Source organism: Equus asinus, chromosome 4, assembly GCF_041296235.1.
Source record: "Equus asinus isolate D_3611 breed Donkey chromosome 4, EquAss-T2T_v2, whole genome shotgun sequence".
Taxonomy (NCBI): domain Eukaryota; kingdom Metazoa; phylum Chordata; class Mammalia; order Perissodactyla; family Equidae; genus Equus; species Equus asinus.
In genome coordinates this window covers 78,319,187-78,339,664 of record NC_091793.1, presented here as the reverse complement: position 1 = coordinate 78,339,664, position 20,478 = coordinate 78,319,187, and the positions used below count along the sequence as shown (strand labels likewise).

Below are 20,478 nucleotides of genomic sequence, written 5' to 3'. Positions count from 1 at the left end.
AGGTCTCAAAGATCAGTTGCAAAGCTAAAAGTGTGGGGCTTGGAGACTTGCAAACAGCCTTGCTAGGAGGAGGGAAGAGACTTCAGGTCTCACCTGGTCAATAAGGAAACCTCAACATCTCAGGCATCTTTCTGCACCAATCATAAGTGGGAATACCAGATTCCAACAATACCTTGTGGAATCTCAACCACAGCACAATTGACATTTTGGGATGGATAATTCTCTGTTGTGGGGGCTGGCCTGTGCACTGCAGGATGTTTAAGAAGCATCCCTGGCCTCTATCTATTGGATGTCAATAGCACCTCCTTAGTTGTGACGACCAAAAATGTCTCCAGATATTGCCAAGTGTTGCCTGTGGGGGGCGAATTTCCTGCGGTTGAGATTCAGTGTTATAAATACCCAGGCTCAAAGGTCAGCATCACTTCTCCGAAATTGGATTTTTCTCCCTCCTCCTCTTCCTGCCCTCCTTTCTCCTTCCTTCATGATAAAAATCAAAACACCCTTGACCACAGAAAGTGATAAGTACACCAGCAATAACATACATTTTACTGTGAAGACACCAAAAGAATTGTTTCTGACAAGTAGCGAAATACGTATTGTGCCTTTGCAAAAAATGAAACAGAAAGTGACAGGTAGGTAGGAGGGACACCTTTCTGTCTTGCTCAAATTAATAAGAAAGAACTCTGCAATCTCATCTCTCTCCTGTCTCTAGGCAGCATCTTAGATGCCACTGACTGGCCAACACCTGATCCTGTGAAGGCCACCTGCTGAGCCACTGCCTGAGCAGGGGGCTAGGACACTTCAGGCGCTACTCCAACACAACTGATAACGCAGGTACACAAACAAGGAAACAGCACAGGTGCAACTTAATTTCAAGGTCCATTAGCAGCACAAAGGGGGGGAAATTGCACTTCCAAATGTAAGCCCTGGAACTCAGCAGGGACATTTTTCATTTTCAATTTTCAAATGGTAAGAATAATAATTATGGTTCCTTTTATTGAGAACAGCATCCAAGTTGAAATACACTGCACCTTAACCCCAAATACTAGAATATGTTGCATGTTGCAAGGGATATTTAGGAAATGCAGGGCTGCCTAATGTTCAATTTGGATTAAAGATCAGAAAACAGCCACTGGAGTTGTGCCCGCACCTTCAATTTTGTGGTTGTATTTCCCAACTCACCTTGCAATTGTAAGTGGTCATAACACAAAGGGACTGCTATCATGATGTCTTGTCTTTTAGCTAACCCTCAACACTGTCCAGTTATTCAGCTGATATTGAATGAAAATAACTGGTTCTTGAGAAAAATAAATCAATGCACATGTACAAACACACACCCATGCTCCCTACCCCCCATACAGAGCTGTGCAATCCCCCTCTCTGAAAATAATTTTGACAAAGGCGCACGTACTCAAGTCCTCTCAGGGAGGAAATCTGGAGAAATTAATTTACAATGTGATTGGTTGAAGGGTGGGGATTTTTTAAAATCCAGTTTTTCATTTATTTGATTCACCTTCATCTTCAACAAAATAAACTCAAAAAGTGCTCCAAAAAAGCAGTTCCATCTGATTCTTGACTTTAATAAAGTTCATTTCCACCTAGATTTCTTTAGGGGTACATTCACTTTCACATAATAAAAAAGGCCAAGAGTGATAAATTCGGAAAGAAAAGGCATTTTGGATAAAAGCCACATAGAACACAGCTAAACAGAGAAAGGAATGGGGATACACTCACACACAGAGCTGCCCCCAAAAAGAAAATAAATTTAGGGAACCCTTCTTCAACTGCCATGGTACCCAATTTAGAGGCAGTTCATAGTCAATCAGAAGCTATATCAGCAGTAAGACACAACAGTAAGCAATCAGAAACGTCAGTGAGCAATAAGACACCAGAGTAAGTAGTAAAGACACACCAGGGAGAACATTTTTGAGCAATTACCACATGTCTTACTGCAGAAAGGGAGAGAGAAACACTTTACTCAACTAGGATTGGAATCCTAGAAAAATGAACTCTCTCAGAGCTCACATTCCTGCTATGACAAGAGGGATGTGAGGACCACCAACATGGCCGTGGACTGGAGAGAAGGCAACAAAAGCAATGAGGGATTTTCATGAATGAGGACTATGAAATTAAGTTCTCGCCCCTCTTTTCTCAGCACCTTAATCTACAGATATAGCAAATAGTTAAAATAATAAATGTTGGTTAACTGACAAGGTATAAAGGATTCTCCAGCCTCTAGGAAAATAAAGGAGGATGCTTTTATTCCTTATTTCACATCCATATCCACGGTAGCCAATGCAGTATCCAAAGGAAGAGATGCATATGCACATACACACACACAGGTGGACGAGCTTTTTTTTATAGCAAGGTCAGCCAAAGGAAGAGACCCTTAGACATAGAGAATTTCCTTATTAGACAGGTTATTCAACATTCCAGGAAACTGTCAGCTTCCAGGAACCTCTAAGAAAATGGTAGCACATTTTTCTAGACTCATCCATGTGCAATGATTTACAAATGGAAGCAAGAAAGATGGAATAAACACTCATAATCTCTTCTCCACAAGGCGCTGGGAGGTCTTAAGCTGAGCTCAGGGAATTCTAGTACCAAAGGTCCCTGTCTCCTCAAAACTTAAACTCAGTAAAACCTGTGAAACCATTTACTTCTCACAGATGCTGAGAAGATTAGGTAAAATCATATACCCCCCAAGGGTTGGCAACAGTAACTGGTATTACTGGACTATTGATAGATGTCAGTTTCTTCTTCCTTCAAGTTTTTTTCTGGGTCACAATGCATTTTTAGCCAGTATCTCCTCCATGATGCCCCTATGCCTCAATCCTACTCACCTTCAAAGTTTACCTCCTTGAAAGAAGACTTCTACAGTCATGCCCACTTACAGTGACCATAGTTCCTGTTATTTTATGCATGTGTATTATTTTCCTAATTATCCAGTAAAGTCTCGAAAGTATGGAGCGTATCACACACACACACGAAACATACAAAGGAAAATGAGCTTATTAAAGGCATTAACTGTACATTTTCTCCCATTTCCCCAAAAGAAAAAAAAATACTTTGGTTTTTTAAATATTAGTAAAAACACAGTACCAGTGGTACATCTAAAGGAGCCCAACTCAGAGCCAATAGCTTAGAGAATGTGCTCAAGACACATTTATTAACTGAGTAAACTAGCTCAATACATGGGGCTGGGATCCTATTTAAAAGAAGTAACCACCAGCTCCCTCCCATTTCTTTCCTGGAGGTCTCCCCAGAATTCTGTACCCTGGGATTTGGAGCCCAGGCAGAGAAGTCTCCCTGTGAACTTGGTACACAAATAGAGCTGCTGGAGGCCGCAAGATCCCTCATTAGGGAAGAGAATGACAGCAGACATGTTTTCATGGGCCCTGCAGGACAGAGGCAGTGGGAGGCAACAAAGTCAGAGGCAGAACACCTCACCCCACCCCCTGAACTACGATAACGCAGAGCTGTCATGAAACCAGATAGGATCTTTTCAGTAGCCTTTCCTGCTGGGGATGGGGGTGGAGGAGTGGAGACTGGAGAGGCCTGGGTTCTATTTATTAATAAGCAGCTCAACACAGTGGGAGGTTTTCTTGTCTAAATACAGAAGCTGTTGGAAACTGCAGGGAACACAGGATTTATGGCCGAGATGACACTGCCTCTGCATTGTAATTAAAAGTTATTTTCAATACCTTTGTTTGGTTGGATACTTTGGATTATTAGAAATATATTTTGCAATTTAAAACTTGCTAAAGGGCAAAGAACACAACCAAAAGGTAACCCGACAAGTTTGCATAATGTGAAACAATTAAACGATTTGACACTGGGAGGCAGACAAGGAAAAGAATCTCTTCCACTTAAGTCTGTGAATTCCTTTAAGAAAGAGGGAGAGAGAAACAAGCCAAAAGTGTACTGGAGTTAAAAAATTTCAGAAGTAACCCAGTTACTTACTTTACCCATTAACTAGAGTCTGGATACCACCCACCAGGAGCATGGACGGCTCATTCACAACCATTCAGCCACAGCACCTAATCCTAATTCTCGAGCTCTTCACTTTGTCCTGAGTCCCTAGGAAACGACACTTGTCATCCTAAACAAGAGCAAACCCTGGCTCAACCACAAAGACGCACTGCCAACCCCAGGGCAGTGCGATGGCGGTTCAGTGTGAGCTGTACACAATACACCTATGTATGACTTAGGTTTGGTTTTTAATCCATTTCCCTCATCTTATCCAAGACACCAGGTTCAAGAAGGGCCAGGCATGCATCCCAGTGGGAACTGCATGGTGGCATCCATGAGTGGCTACAGAATCAGCCCAAGGTCAGGCAGGGGCCACTCACTTCCTAAGAGCCATTTCTAGAATTCCTATTTCTCCAGATACCCACAGGAGGCATTTTCTACAGAGGTGGCTCTTCTTTAAGAACAAGGAGGAGAGAATCTATTATACGTAACAGACTTTTGATATCGTCTGATAAAAATGGGGAGAAGGAAGGAACTCTAACCGGCATGAGCTTCCCAGATAAGCTCGACATTTCATTTATCCACACTGTGAACCTTCTCATTCAAAGTGAACTCAGGAGCTCATTATGTGAAAAACGTCACAGAAACCACCAGACACTATACATCATGATGAGACTATAAAAGCATTTTAACATCTGTTATTCAAAAATCAATTTAAACGTAGCTTTATAGGGGCCATACCAAGTTTACGGGATTTATCTTACACCAATAAGAACCACTGCGCTCCTTTATTCTTTTCCCAGTTCAAAGCACGAACTGACTCCACGTCAGGGCGTGGAGATTGCTGTTCTCACCTGCCACGTTAATCTTCTCAAGTGCTACCAAGCTGGGAACAGCTGTGGTGGAGTTGGTCGAGTTTGTTCCTGTGCCATTGATTACAAGATTGTCCACCTTCGACTCCAACTTGCCAATGCGCTGTAAAATATTATCCAACAACACAGCAAGCGTTTTCTTCAGATCTGTAAAAGAAAATGCACATAATTTAAAAACTCTTCAGTCTCTGCATATTGCTTTAGGGCACATACTCTTTCTCTCTGATATTAAAACAGAGTCGCAGTCAAAAAGTACTGCTCAATGATCTGTCCTAACAAACCATGTCTTCAAGATGAAAGGGGCCATCTTCAAGTGGCCTAGAGAGTACAAAACAAATCGGTCTGTTCTGCGATGCAAGTTTGGCAATAAATGACGAAATTATTTCCAGCTACTAGGGTGATAGAGAAAATATCGCGTTACTTAGCATCCTACTAAAGCGTTCTATTAATTCCTCCTCCTTAGAGCATGATGATTACTGACATACAGAATGACAACCCCAAAGGGCAGCAAGGTCCTGAAGTAGCTTCTGGATCAAGTCCACTGTTATTTTTAGTGCTGTGTACTGTAGCATGTCCTAATTTTTTTTGCAAAATTGGTTACCTATGGTAATACTTAATAAAAGCTGCACTTCTTGATTTCCAGGCAGGCTGGATAACCCAAACTATAATCAGATTTAGAAAACTACTTAAAGACCAGAGTCATTCGTTTGTTCAAGAAATATTTATTAAACAACTACTATGTGCCAGACACTGTTCTAGATGCTGGGGATACTGTCTCATGGTGCTTACACTGAAGAGTTGATTCCCTTTCTTATACACCTGATTGAGTTAAACAGCAGTGTACTTCCCTCTGGACAAATTACAGACATGTCACACAGACATAAGCATTTACTAGGTTTGTATACAAGTATTCCACATACACAAAAAATTTGAATTTAGCCCCTCTCCTCTGGAGACTCATAATCAAAGAAAGATACACACACTTGTATAAGTGGGAAAAGCAGACGGACCACAAGAAAGCCATCCACGTGAATAGAATCCAGACTCATTATGAATGGGGAGTGGGCCGAGGGAGAAGCACACAGTGTGGGTAACAGGATGGACTAAAGTCCCGAACTGCGACCCACGGGAAGTTGCCATCTTCACTCTGCTGGGAAAAGAACAAGCTCGCTCCGAGCAGGTGCTCTGATCTGGCCAGGAAGGAAACACACATCTGGTTAATTCACCAACTCCCAGAGCACAGCCAACCAAATTTAACCAAGAGGCAGTCAGGCTGTCCTACTTTGCCAAGTCAAGACAGAAACTCATCAGAACAGAAACACAGATATATAATTAACATGGAAGTCTGTATTCTCAGTGGTTTACGGACAGCATCACTGGAGCTGACGAGAAAACTATAAACAGAAACAAAATGTGTGTATCTTGAAAACCTAGTTTTATGTGCTTGGAGTAATCTCATTCTCCCCACACTCCCTCCACACAAAACATCAGGCTTCTCCACAATGTTAAGATCTGGGGCAGTCTGTTCCCTCATTCATTCTAACATTAGAATACCTGACAAGGCCTATTTTTCGCTCTTCAGTGTATATCTTACCTACAGGTTGTAAGACAAGGTGGCCATGACATTAGTGCAACAGGGCTCAAAACAGGATTATAAGAAAGAAGCTGGAAGTGAACCAACGTTTCCTCAGTGCCTTTTACATGCCACACACATGTATAAGAAATCCCATGTTATCTTCACATTCACCATGAGGTAGGTATGACTTCATTTTACAGAAGAGAAAACTGAGGTTCGCAGACATGAAGTAACATGCTCGTGGTTACAGAGATCATAAATCAGAACAGGGACTCGACTCAGGTCTGCCTAATTCCCTGATGCCTCACTGGGACTGGCCAGAAGTCAAGAGCCAGCGTAGAAAAAGAAACCAAGTGTGAAATTCTCTGTCTTTGAGGGCCCAGACTTTGAAGCCACACTTCCTAGGGTTGAGTCCTTGCTCTCCATTCCTGCTTCTTTCTCTGTAAAAGAGTAGTATGAATAAGCCTACTTTTGGGGTTGTTATGAGGACTTAATGAGGTAATACTTATAAAATGTTTTGAACACTGCCTGGCACATAATAAGCACTACGTAAGTTCCCGTTACACACATAAATTTGAAAAACCTTCCTCCGAAAAATGCTCTCCTCTTTCCTGAAGAACTCTCTCTCTGGGTGATGCAAAGCTTTATCGCTTTATCCAAAGGGTCATGAGATTGCTCTCCTCTGGTGGCTGCAGTCCCACGGTCAGCATGACTCATAGTCTGTCCCTGGCACATCATTAGCTGGCATGGACAGCAGGAGTCAGCCACCAGCTCTGCTCTTACGCTGAATCTAAAGCATCAACGAGTTCTCCAGGGTTCTGAAGACTGCCAGAGGCTGGCCACGCAGATGGGGGCAATGGTGCCGCTGAGAGGTGGCTATATTCAGTATAAAGAAACCGCTCCTCAGATAAAGGATGTCAGTCTCCCCCATCTCAGCCTCTTTGTCTGGAGCCTGGATTACCAGGGAAAGAATCCCTGTGTAAAAATGACATTTAACTATTACCAGCAATTACAGTTAGCCAGACACAGAAGCTCTGGCCTTCTAGTTTGGTTAACTCAGGGTTTCTCAACTTTGGAACTATCGACACTTTGGACCAAGCAATTCTTTGTTGTGAGGGGCTATCCTGTGCATTGTAGGGTGTTTGGCAGCATCTCTGACCTCTAGCCACTAAATGACAGCCACAATCCCCCATTGTGACAACCAAAAATGTCTTCAGACATTGCCAATGTCCTTTGGAGGGCACAACTGCCCCCATTTGAGAACCACTGAATTAGGCACATTCTCCCAACCCTTGTCTTCCCCATTTCCCTTCGGTGGAGATATCACGAGAGAATTCTGACAGAGGGGTTACGGCATAGAAAAGGGAAATGTGAGACACCACTCACTAAACTTAGATTATGTGTGACTTCCACTCACCGAGGCACGAGAGGCACTGCTACCAATTCAATGATAGGTACAATGAGGGAAAGTCAGCCTTCCTCCCCAGGGGAGCTGACAGAAGCCTAGCCCATGCTAAGGTTCGCTCAAGGGCTGGTAACCTTTTGCAACACTGTTAAAAGGCAACAAGACTACCGGACAGAGCTCCTAACCCATAGTCATCGGTGACAGTCACTGGTGGAGCACACCTTAGGTAGGATGCCAAGTTGTCACATCAGTGTTAAGAAGATGTTCTTCCTCAATTCTTAAAATACAGTCCACCGATAAGTACAACCTATCTCCTTCTGGCCCCACCCACCAGAGACTGACCTTTTTGTAACTCTGTGACTTGATATGAATAAGGGAATTCATGATGTTGATGAGGATGTTGATGTTCACCCTCACAGCTACCACCCCCATACTACTCCTCCTACTGCTACCGCTGCTACTATTACTACGACCACTGCTGCTACCACTATTACTGCTACTACTCCTGCTGCTACTGCTATTGCTACCACTACTACTGCTACTCCTCCTCCTGCTGCTGCTGCTACTGTTACTGTTATTACTGCAGCTGCTACTCCCACCACCACCACTTATTGAGCTGTATGTGTCAGCTGCTGTCCTAGGCACTTTACATGGATTAACCCATTTGATCTGGCCAAGACAAATATGACGAACGTGCCATTGTTCACATCTCCATCTTACAGATGAGTAAGCACAGCACAGAGAAGTCAAGTAATTTGCCCAGGTGATTGCAGACCCAGGGTTCTAACCCAGACAGCCTGGTTCCAGAGCTGACGGCTCTTACCTCCCATGCTACGCTGCCTCCTAAGAACCACTGTGGACCTGCGGGCCAGCAAGCATCTCTGACCTGCTGCTTCTGAGCACACTTATCAGGAACTAACTCTGGGCCCTGCCATGCGTTCTTCTGAAATCATATCCCAACCACCCTCAAGACTCGCTGATGCCACTGCTCTGTGACAACTCCAACACTAAAAAAAGGGGAAGAATCTGCCCTTCCCTACTATGGGCCTTCAAATGAAAAACGCAATATAAGGCTCTCAAAATCCTTGGACTCTCCAGGTACTTTCCCTGGGTAGGGAAAGTGTTTTCTCTCCCAACATGAAAGAAAAAAAAGGTCATCTGCAACTCAAGCAGTTATGTGACTCATTATTTCAGAGCAGTCTAATGCAAGATGAAAGACATTGTAAACAAAACACAAAGATACAAAGACGAGGCCAAGCTCAGCTCTGTAAATAAGTGAATAAATGAACGAACCAACAAATTAATGAAACACAGTCTTTGCACAAATAAGGCTACATAAATTATACCTTTCTAGGCGATGAAATTATATCTCACCTTTGTATTTTACAGTTAAACCTGCAAAAACTGTTAAGAATTTTATTGCCATTTTAAACTAATATCAGAGTATTTTTGCTTGTGTTTCAGTCTTAATGATAACCCATTTGCCCAGTAAGACTGTACACTCAAGAATAATTTCCATAGACTTTAATAAAGAAATAAGGGTGAAAATATTCCTCCAAATTCTAGTATAATATTTTTATATTTATCATTATGTTTTACAGTTATTACAGCAGTAACACGTGTCCTCAGCAGGATTACAACTTCAATTACTAACAGGCTTTTAAAATTTTGTTTATGCTTCAAAGCCTTAGCAATCAAAACTTAATCCCAACATTACTACAGCAATTCTGTGTTGCTAAAACTTACTGTACATGAGAAAGATGAGATCAAAGTAGCTCAAAACATTTAAAATGTCCCTCTGGAGAGAGTAAGTTTTGGTTTTTATCAGGCTAGAAGTTCTTTGATAAAGAGCAAAATCGACGAAATCTCAGAACAGGTGCTCTGACAGCTTCTATAAGTTTTCATTTCCAGAAAGCCAGGACATGAGGGGGAAGAAAGGGGCTGGAAGATGCTGCCACATCCTTGAGCAGGACAGTCAAGGAGATTTCACTGCCAGCTATCCTTTCCTCCACAGCTGGAGTCCAAGGAGAGGGGATGTCAGGAGAAATGAGGTCCTGCTGGTGAAAAAAGGTCTATCAGTTTATAGGTCTATCAGCTAAAGCTGTGACACTGGCCAGTAAACCCCGATTGCCCAGATCATCACGTCAACCAATATTTGAGGAATTATCAAGAAAGGCTGTGCTTGGGGGCTAGGCTGTCCCCACCCAAGTCACTGGGGATGCTTTCACAGCAGTGGTTCTTCAGCCTGCCGTCCAAGAGGCTCACCTGTGGAGTCAGGGTTACCAGGCCCCATTCTTAAAGCACTCAACCAGAATCTGCAGAACCCACAGGTCAAGGATTCCAGGCACAGCTCCCACTGAGAACTACATTTAAGGTGTGGCTGCCTCAATTCGCTGGCACAGAACCAACTATGCAATGAGCAAGAAGTTACACCTGAACTGCCAAAAATAATTTACATCTGTGCTTGCTCTCTACCACGGCTGCCCAGAGGCAGAGCGTGAACAGAACCACAGAGCCGCTTCACCCACCTCTCCAGAGAAACCAGCAAAGACAGGCTGTTAATGAGAAAGGAAGGTGATAATGAAAAAAGAATTAACCCCAACCTCTCATTCCCATTGACTGCCTGCCAGGAATGTCAAGTTTCATCAGCTATACACTTTTAAATTAATTTTAAAGTGACCTTTCCACAGAAAGATAATACAGTTATAGTCATGACCAAAATACACTCCATTCATTATGTACAAGGACATTCAAAGCAGTGTTAGTTACACAAGAGAACAGTGTTATTTATTACAGATAAGAACTGGGCACTACCCAAATACCCAACAAAAAGATTAAATTACATTCTGTCCATCCATTCTTCAGATGGAAGAAATCTCTAGATTGGAAACTCCAGGAGGGAAGAGAGCAGATCTGTCTTGTCTTCTCGGCTTATCACCAATAGTTATTAATGTCAAGTGCTCAATAAATATTTATTGAATGGATGGATGAAAAAGTAAAGCCATTAAAAACATCTAACGGCATGAGAAAACATAACAAAGATGAGTTTAAAAAGCTGTATGTAAATTATTCCAGTTTTTTAAAATGAGCATATACACACACACATTTCTATCTGCATTTAAAAAACGGACTGGTGAGAACTCAAACTTTACCAGAGTTTGGGGGTAAGGAGTATTTTGTTTTCTTCTTTTATTCTTCTTATCTGGGTTTGGGGATAAAGAGTATTTTATTTTTTATGCTTTTTATTTGTAAGGCTACAAGGATGGGCTTAGCATCATCTTTGTCCTTATGTGTTTTCTTGACACTATCTTTTATCTTGTGTTGAACCCTCCCTGAAACAGTGACTCAAATAGCTACTTAAGTTGAAAATGAACTTCTTTTCTTTCCTATTGGCAGAGAAAACATGCCTACGCAGGTAAAGTGCCCAGAGAGTCCAAGGATTCTGATAGCCTCATATGCCACATGCTCTCAGTGTTACGTAAACATTCACATTACTCTCACAGTCACAAAGGCATTAAATGCTATTTTAAAACACACACAGTACAGCGTATTCTACCGTCAGACTTCACAGATGCTGGCCACAAGAACCCTGATGCCACGCAAGAAGACCTCGCCCAGAAACATCTCAGACACTGACCTTCACTGCCTTACTCCATCTGAATTTTTAAAGCCACGCAGTGGATAACTCACCTGCACTTAAACTCACAAATGTGCCCTTCACCCCACAGTTGTCACATGCAGCCAAATCAGGACACAAAAGAGTGTTGAAGGGTCATCACAACGTCAAAGAGCAGCTCAGATGCCCAGGACCACTGACAGACGCCCTCCCCTGGGTTAGGTGTATGGATCGAAGTTTTGACTCTAACTTGTACCTAGAAATGAATGTTATTTCTGAGGCGCTGCACGGGGTGTCACTAGTATTTCAAGGAACTTTCCAGGCAGCAGAATCTGAAAAAAAGATCATATCTAGGCCCATTGATGATATCAGTGCTTCATGGAATCCATAAATACACAGAATGGAGTCCTTGAGCTGTTCTCTTAAGTGTCCCAACCTAGCCAGCTGTATGCAATAGGAGTCAAGAACGTGAGCCCTTTGTATAGAAGAGAAAAGGACTCGGACTCTGAGAGGTCAAGCCCACTGTTGCCCAAAGTTCCCCACCTGACTCCAGGGCCCAAAACCTCCCCGTCAGGAAAGGGCAGCCAGAGCACACTTCTCCTTCTAGCTTACCACCCATAGCTCAACTAGAGCCCCCAACAGTGCCTTCTATAGAGACCAAGGGAGGTCGGCCACACCCAGCTTATCTCACAGCCCACAAGGGAAAGCCTTCTCTGTTGAACAAGAGAACAGGGCAATGACAATCACATCTCCTGTTTCGAAAATGCCAAAGTCACTCTGTTGAGCTAACACACCTTAGGAAGGGACCCAGGGAAGAGCCAAACAGCCTCTCTTTAGAGTCAGAGTAGCAGTTCTCAACCCTGACTGGCGTGGGGCCCAGAGTCAGTGTTGTCAAAGCAGTCCCAGGTGATTCTGGTGGACAAGCCTTGCCCATCCTTGTTTAGGAGCAGGTGACAAGACTGCTTCCTCTGAGCAGAGCTTATTTCCTCTCATGTCTGGTCGGGCCTCATCCCCCGTAAATGCTAAGGACGGCTACATAAGGAGGTTTCTAAGCCCTGCATGCAAACAAATAAACAACATCAGGTCCACATGGACAGTGCTGGTTGGGTGGTAACAGAGGCAGTGACATGCAGGGTTAGCAATGACTCACAGTAATGAATGCACTTCACTAACCTAAGTGCTTTAATAAGCTTTGTCACATGTAATCCTTACACAAAAACTATGAGGGAAGTGAGATTATATCCTCTATTTTACAAAAGAGGAAGCAGGATTTTAAAATATCAGTAACTTGAGCCAGCCCTGATGGCCTAGTCATTAAAGTCCAGTGTGCTGCACATTGGTGGCCCAGGTTCAGCTCCCGGGCGCAGAACCACACCACTCATCTGTCAGTAGCCATGCTGTGGTGGCAGCTCACAGAGAAGAACTAGAAGGACCTACAACTAGAATATATAACTATGTACTGGGACTTTGGTGAGGGGAAAAAAGAAAAGAGAGAGGAACATTGGCAACAGATGTTAGCTCAGGGTGAATCTTTCTCAACAACAACAAAAAAATGGCTATCTAAAAAAACCCCAAAAAACATCAGTGACTCACCCAAGGTCATCCATCTAGTAAAGAGCCCCTCCACAAGCCACATATAAAAACACTCTCTAACTGCCTTCCAGAATAAACAACAGTTCCCATGTCAGAATCATGCATAATAGCTATTTGGAGGCTCCTGGACACAGAGTCCACAGGGAATCTCTTCTCGCTTCCTGTCTCACTCAAAACATTGCTGTGATTTTCAAATTAGCCCCAGCTATAACTATACCACACAGGCAGAGTCAGGGGCGTGCGGACTGCTGCTGTTCACCCACAGCTCCTACTCGGTTGTCAGGCAGACGCTAAGCTCTGGGGTACAGGACAAGACAGACAAAAGCCCAGCTCTTTGCGGGCTGACACTGTAGGTGGGGGAGAGAGATGATAACAAACACAACAACTATGTAATGTTGGGTGGTCTATGTGTTATGAAGCATGAGAATGAAGCACGGTTGGGCCCTACTTCTGAAAGAGAGAAGGGAAGGCGAGGAGGGATCGAGCTCTCCGAAGGGAAGGCAGGCTGGTGGAGGGAAGAGCAAACGCAGAGACCAGAGATGGGGCAATGCCTGGGCATCACCCAACAGTTGGTCGTAGAAGACAGCTGTGGTGCCAGGGCAGACATGAGAAGGTGAACAGTGAGTCAGGGTGGCCACAGTGGCAGGAGGCCTGCCCAAGAGGCTCTGACAGAAAAAGAGCATCACGACACAGCTGGGAGGAGGGAGGAGCCAGGGCCACCAAGCAAGGTGAGGAACAGGGGCCAGGACGTTCTGAGCCTGAGAGCCAGGTCCCTTCACACACCCATTCCCTCCTCAAGCCACGACCGGAAGCAGCGGTGTGGCTGGTGTGAAAGAAAACGAGTTGAAGAACAAGCTTCCAGTTCCTCCTAGAGACCCATGTTCTCCTATCCTTGTGTCTAAACGCTCCCAGGTCCTCTCCTCAGACTTCCACACTGGGCTGAGAAAGCTTGTGAACCCGGCTTGGCTCGGATGGGGACGCTCAGCGGGCTGGACCTCGACCACAGCATCGCTGGAAAAGCCCCAAGCCCCAAAGAGGCCCGCTTGTAGGTTCCAAGCTTCTTAAAGCAGAAAGCCCTCTCTTTAATCACACCAGCCACGTCACCGTAGATGAACCAAGGCCTCCTCAGACACACCACACAGCCCGGCTCTTCTCTCCCCTACCAGTTTCACTCCAGCACACTCCCCTCAAAGGCAGGGAATTTCTGCTTCAGTGATGTGGTTTTCCACATCACCACAGCCCTCCAAAAAGCAGTCCCTAGATCATATTTGTAGAACAGAGGGAAAAAGAAAAAATTAAATCTTTTTTAAAAACCTTTACCGGCTTGTATCTCTGATGGAATCCAACTTAAATTTTTTAGTTTCTTTTACATAGGCGAGGTGGAATGAAACACATGTAAAAGCTCTTGCCTGACCCTCAGAACATTACCTAGGTCTGCAACAAGGACAGCTGTCACCTTTTCAGAGCCAACTCAGGCAGTCATGCCGGCGACACGCTGGGGGCCTCCCACTGGCTTTTAAGCAGAACCCGAAATGGTATTGATGTCTTAGAAATGGGCATCCCCAGGCCAACGAGGGCCACCTGAAGCCCAAGGCGGCCACCACTGCCCCCTGACCAGCAACCAAAAGCCCTACCCTGGTTCTCCCCTCTCCCTATATGTACACCCCATCTCCTTAAGGAAACAGGAAGAACTTCTTCCTTATCTCCCTTCTCCCCTATGGAGGTGACAGTGGGTAACAGGGTGGGGCCAAGGCCAGCACCAGGAGGGCAGGCCAGGCTCACTCACAAGAGTCGCCGATCACCTCCCTCTCTCTCCCTATCACACCAACACCAACACCCCACAGGGCCACCCTACGCACTGCCCTCTGCTCACTTCTCAGATGTCAACACCTTCCATACTGCTCCTTGCTCACTTTATTCCAGCTGCAGCAGCCTCTGTTCTGCCCTGGGAGTATACGTGTAGGTCTTAGGGCCTAGCACACACCCTGCCTTCTGCCTGGCATGCTCTGCCTCAACCTTCCTCTTCCCAACCCCCCTCTCCTCTTGGCTCCTTGGTATCGTTTGGGCTAAAAGACACCTCCGGAGAGAGGTTTTCTTTGACCTTCTCACCCAAAGTAGCTCCTCAAGTACTTTTTAAAATCATCTCATGTGTCACTTTTCTTCCTGTAATTTATTACTATCTGACATTCTCCTGTTTATTACTTCTCCCCTCCTTTTTAGCCTCCATGAGAGCAGGGGCCTTGTCCATCTTTTTCCTGCTGGACGCACAAAGCCTGTACACACAAAACAGTGGAATACACCAGCCAATGGCACAGACATTTTCCAAAGTGCCAGGCTTGAAGGACAAGAGCCAATCAAGAAGACAGTCTAGGCCCGAAAAGTTCAGGGAACCAGGAGACCCAAGGCTAAGGCAGAGCAGGCATACAGACCTGGAGATCAAGTGGGAACAGGGAAGCATGCAAACAGGATATTGGGAGACAGGTTGGCAGAGAAGCTGAGGACCCACAGCTGCTCCAGCCTGAGCTGATGACTGGTCCAGGCAGAGCTAGTGCCCAGAGAAGCAAGAAGGTGAGACGTGTCAGGGTTAATAAGGTACAGATGGACCACAAGGTTCCATTCCTGTTACTTAGAGAACGCAAGTGGACCAGGCCTGTCATGTTGGATAAGAGGTGATCACCAGGGATCAGAATTTGGGTCAGGCCATGAGAGACAAAGATCAATTCACCTCAGAAACAAGAACAGCACTGACTGGGGTGAGTGACACCATTCATGACGCAATTCCCGCGAAGTCACTGACAGGCATGGCCCTGCCACGTGGGCCTGGGAGATAGATGCGGTTGAGGCTGAACTGCAGAGGGCTCTGCTCCACACGCTCCTCTCCAGAGTGACAGAGAAGCACACAGAAGTGCCCTCCACACCCCGAGAATGAATGCTCCAACTGTTCCATACAGGCTGCCCGGGACATCTTCCAGGCACCGCTTTTGAATTACCAAACCCCAAAAGAAGTTCAGAAGTCTCTTTTCAAATCACCAAAACAAGGAGGGGAACCGGGGAGGTACTGTTTGAAAGTTCTACTGTTGTTTGAGGACTAGTCAAATGAACACAGGACAGCAACCATATGTCGGGCACCTGATAGGCAGCACCTCACTCAGCTTCACATCCACCTGGTGAGACAGGGAGTGACAGCCACTCTAAAAGTAGTTTGTGCCTCTAGGACCCAGGCCACACAGCCAGGATGTGGCAAAGCCAAGGTGGCTGGCTCCAATGCCCATGCTCCTAACCACTAAACTCTCAGTCTGCCCCTCAGAAGATGCATTTGGAGATAATGTCTTCAGTGAATTCAAATGCAAAGGTGAAAGAGTCTTGGGACATCAAAAAACAGCCTGTAAGTAGAAAGACTGACCCAGGAACTATCTAGATCAGGGACTGACAAATATTTTTGGCAAAAGACCAGACGGTAAACATTTTAGGCTGTGCAGTCTCTGTGGCAACAACTCAGCTCTACCATTGTAGCCCAAAAGCAGCCACAGACAACACACAAAGGGGTACACTGGGTTCTAAGACACTTCACAGACAAAAACAAGAGGATCTGGCCCAAGGCCATAGTTTGCTGACCACGCCTTAGCCCATGGGAGTCCTGGGAAATTGCTGAGTCAAGAAGGAACATGATCAAATGAGTGTTTTAGAACGAACTATGGTGAATACTGAAGGATGGAGTCAGTATGTTTTAGATGTTATGGGAAATAAATACTGGTATTATCATGTTTCTCTGTTATTACAGCTGTTATAAACAAATGGGAGTGGTTGTGTTTCAATAAAGCTTTATTTACACAAACAGGCAGAGGCTGGAATTTGACCCAGAGGTCATAATTTGCTGAACCCTGCTGATCTAGGATCTCATGTCAGGGATTCTAATAAATCAGTAATAACCTGAAATCAGCTAGCAGGATTCTTCCAACATCTGCCACAGCTACCGAGGACACATATTAAAGCATAAAGCAAGAGCCTCTGATTATCCCAATATGGGGATGGGAGACGGGATTTTTTCTGTCAGCTGGATTCATTCAAATCAGACATAGATCCCAGCCATGTAGGATCAGCTCTTTACTCCTTCAGAGCAGACATCTAGGCAATGCTCTGTACACGAGCTGCATCTGTGGCAGAGAACAAAACTGCAAACCAATGGCTCACACATCTTCATCCCCGCTCTGCCAGCCCAGCTAAACCAGTGAATATCCTGCGGTCTCTGCATCTGTATCTGACAGTGACTGCTAGAGCTGCCCGCCTGCTGACATGTCCACAACTGGTACTGACAGACTCCGGGGGAAGCATACATCGTCAGAATAGCTCTCCAGCTTTCCAGGACTGCCTCTGGACTATACCATCTTGCTCAGTTCCAACTGTTGTTGCCCAGAACTAAGAAGCAGGGAGAAGGCTAGGCTATCAAATTTTAAATAACACAACCTAGTTATCTGCTTGAGAATTTCCATAAGAAGATGCTGTTAGATAGTGTTTGCTGTTTCTACTCTTGGTGGTTTTCCATGGTGGGGAGGGGGGCAATTTTGCCTCCCGTGTCTGGAGACATTTTTGATTGTCACTACGAGGGGGGTGCTGCTGGTACTCAGTGGGTACAGACACTGGAGATACTGCTAAACCTCCTAAAATGCAAGAACAGACCCCCACAACAACAAATTATCTAGTCCAAAATATCAACAGCATCAAGTGAGATGCCCTGTCTTCGTGGGAGTTCACCACATGATGATCCCAATGCCTCAAGCATATATTCACAGTCCAATTAAATTCCAGAAACTCGGCTCCAAAGACCACTTTGATTGACATGTTAAGTCGATTAGATGAAAGAGAAAAATAGCAGTGTGAGTTAGACTTGCTGATGGGGCCTGTGTGGTTGTTTCTTTGTTGTTTTTAAGAAAAAGAATTACTTTGTCAGAGTTCATCTATAAAAGGAGGAAGTTGGGACAAATCATTTCTGTAGTTTCTCTGCGCTCCAAAGTCCTATGATTATAAGCATATAAGGTGGTTAAAATTCTAACAGACTACTTTGGGGTTTTTGGTAGCTTTCTAAAAAACATAACGCTGAAAAGGCTGAAAAGCTAAGACCAGATCATTGTCCTTCAGAGTTTGGAGAAAGCCTACCCTATGAGATGTTTAGCAGTACAAAAGAAAGAAATTTAACAGTCAAAGCTAGAGAAATTGAAAGTCTGGAAATTTACCATTCACGTAGCTTGTTTCTTCCCAGGGAAAAGGTTCGATAAACCAAAGGAGGAAATTCCTACTGGACTTTCCCCCCAAATGTGTAACATGGAATGCATTGAACCAGAAACTTGAAAACAGCAACTGTTTTACTTGTTACACATTGGTAACAGCAATGGTGACCATTTGCTTTATTTATTTTTTCTGGTGGTTTACTTGTAATATTCAGGAAATGTTACAGAAGATCAAAGTCAATGAGTAATTTAAAAATGCACCCTCTGAAAAACTACTTAGTTGTTTTTCAACATGAGCTCTCAAAGTAGAGTCTCATTTTTCAATCCATCAGATTAAAAAAGGTGGCATTTTATTTAGACATATTAAAAAAGCCAGTGTCTACAGACACTGCCAAAGCTTGAATAGGTTAAAAGCAGACAGTGTGACCAAATAGTAGGCACTGAAAAAGAATTTCCACATTGTATGTTAAAAGCAACCATTTTCTCCTTACCAAAAAAATACATAAAATTAAAAAGTTTCCAAGTTTCCTGAATCCCTTCAGAAAATACATATAAATATATGTAAAATTGAGTAGGATTTCCTGTGTTTGAACTCAAGCTTCAATCTGCTGCTGCACATTTTCAAGAATTATTATTTGAACTCCACATACATCAGGGAACGTTCCTCGATTGGGTCGCAAAGCGGAACACCAACCTTCCTCCACCTCACCCAACCCCATTCTTATATCTCATTTATATTATACCTCAAGGTCCCAAACCTTGAGGCCACTGAAGTCTCCACTCAATGACTAGACTTGTCACTGAAGGGTAAGTGCAGGTCATCTTCTACAGATCAAGTCCACTGCGACACTCAGTGACCACAAGAGAACTGGGATGTGAATTCTCCGAAACAATATGATCCAGGTTTCATTTGCAATTTTTGTTTTGTATTTGTGTGTATATATATATTTGTAAGTATTTTGTGTGTATATATATGTATATACGTATCTGTATATACATTTTTGTGTGTATATATAAGATATACACTTAAATGTTAATTGTGGTTATTTCCTAGAGTAGTAGATTTATATGGTTTTCTTTTTTCTTCCCTTTTTTTGCTTGTCTACCGCTTCCAATTTTTTCTATATTAAGCATAACTTTTGCCAAAAGAAAATAAGTAATATTCCATATGTATGTTTTTTTTCCTCAACCTCATTTCAAAAAGGATTTCAGGCACCTGACAAAAAAAAGTAACAAGTACATAAAGACTTCTTTCAAAGTGAGGGTAATTACGAGACAAGGGCAAGAAACAAGAGCAGCAAACCCTGAAGAAGTCAAAGGTGAAAGCTATTAGCCAGCACATAAGCCCCAACGTCCTGCCTGTCCTGCATGCTGGCCGGAGGGAGGCATACAGTTTCTTGGCATGCACAGAACATTCCTCCCCACCCTCCTTACCTCACCCCACCAGTCCTAATTAAGTTTTGTCAGGGAAAGATAATGAGAATATTTTTCTACATTCCCTGATCATACTCCCAGATGAGATCATGCAATCCAGAAATGTGTTGGAGGAGGAGGAGCTAGCTGCAAATACAACCAATAGCATGCTAACTGTTCTGCCCCATTGCTCCTAGGGCTAAGTGTCAGTGTGTACCAGAGCTCAGCATCTCCCAAAGGCATTCCTTTAACGGTCTACAAGTGTCCCTCTGCGTGCAATTCACTGCCATGAAGTCAGTGGTGACAAGACCAAGAGAGCCTGTGGTATCCTTTTGAGGTACAGCCACACTCAAACGAGAGGTCCCAGCAGCACAGTGCTTACCGTAAGCTGTCATGACACCAGCGTACGGTCCATCCACCACATTCCTGTTTTCTTCAGCTAGCGCCTTGATGTACCTCTTGCTGAGGTCCAGGATCTGCTCGCGCAGCATGGAGCTGCTTTCAGGCTGAGTTCGCTGCTGGATGGTAAAATGCAGGAGCATCATACCCCAAATAAAGCCAAAAGTCACGAGGAAAAAGCCCAGCTTCTGAGAAGACAACTTCCACAGAGGGAAGAGAGCCATTGCTCTCCAGCAACTTCACCCGCCCTTGGCTCTTACAGCAGAGAAGGGAGACACGAGTTCATGGTGTAGGCTGGGTTTGTGGGTTCGTGGGTTTCACTCCGGCTCCTGCGTGAGTCGACTTCCTTTGCTCACTTCCATTCTGCTGTGAAGGAGGAGGACAGTTAGCAGAGGGGTCATAGTAAA

General features: G+C 44.3%; 1 protein-coding gene across 6 annotated transcripts in view; it reads right to left on the bottom strand.

Annotated features, from left to right (window-relative positions):
- MGAT5 (alpha-1,6-mannosylglycoprotein 6-beta-N-acetylglucosaminyltransferase) overlaps positions 1-20,478 on the bottom strand; it is a 330,354-nt gene that overhangs the window by 192,303 nt on the left and 117,573 nt on the right. For 4 of the 6 annotated variants that reach the window (XM_044769036.2, XM_070507573.1, XM_070507574.1 and 1 more), the window contains 2 exons: positions 20,055-20,437; positions 4,827-4,991 (listed from right to left, as the gene is read on the bottom strand). In XM_044769036.2, coding sequence (XP_044624971.1) covers positions 4,827-4,991; positions 20,055-20,295 — 406 coding nt within the window. In that variant the 5' untranslated portion in view covers positions 20,296-20,437. The remainder of the gene's footprint in view (positions 1-4,826; positions 4,992-20,054; positions 20,438-20,478) is intronic. The other 2 variants (XM_044769037.2, XM_070507572.1) reach the window with 1 other exon arrangement.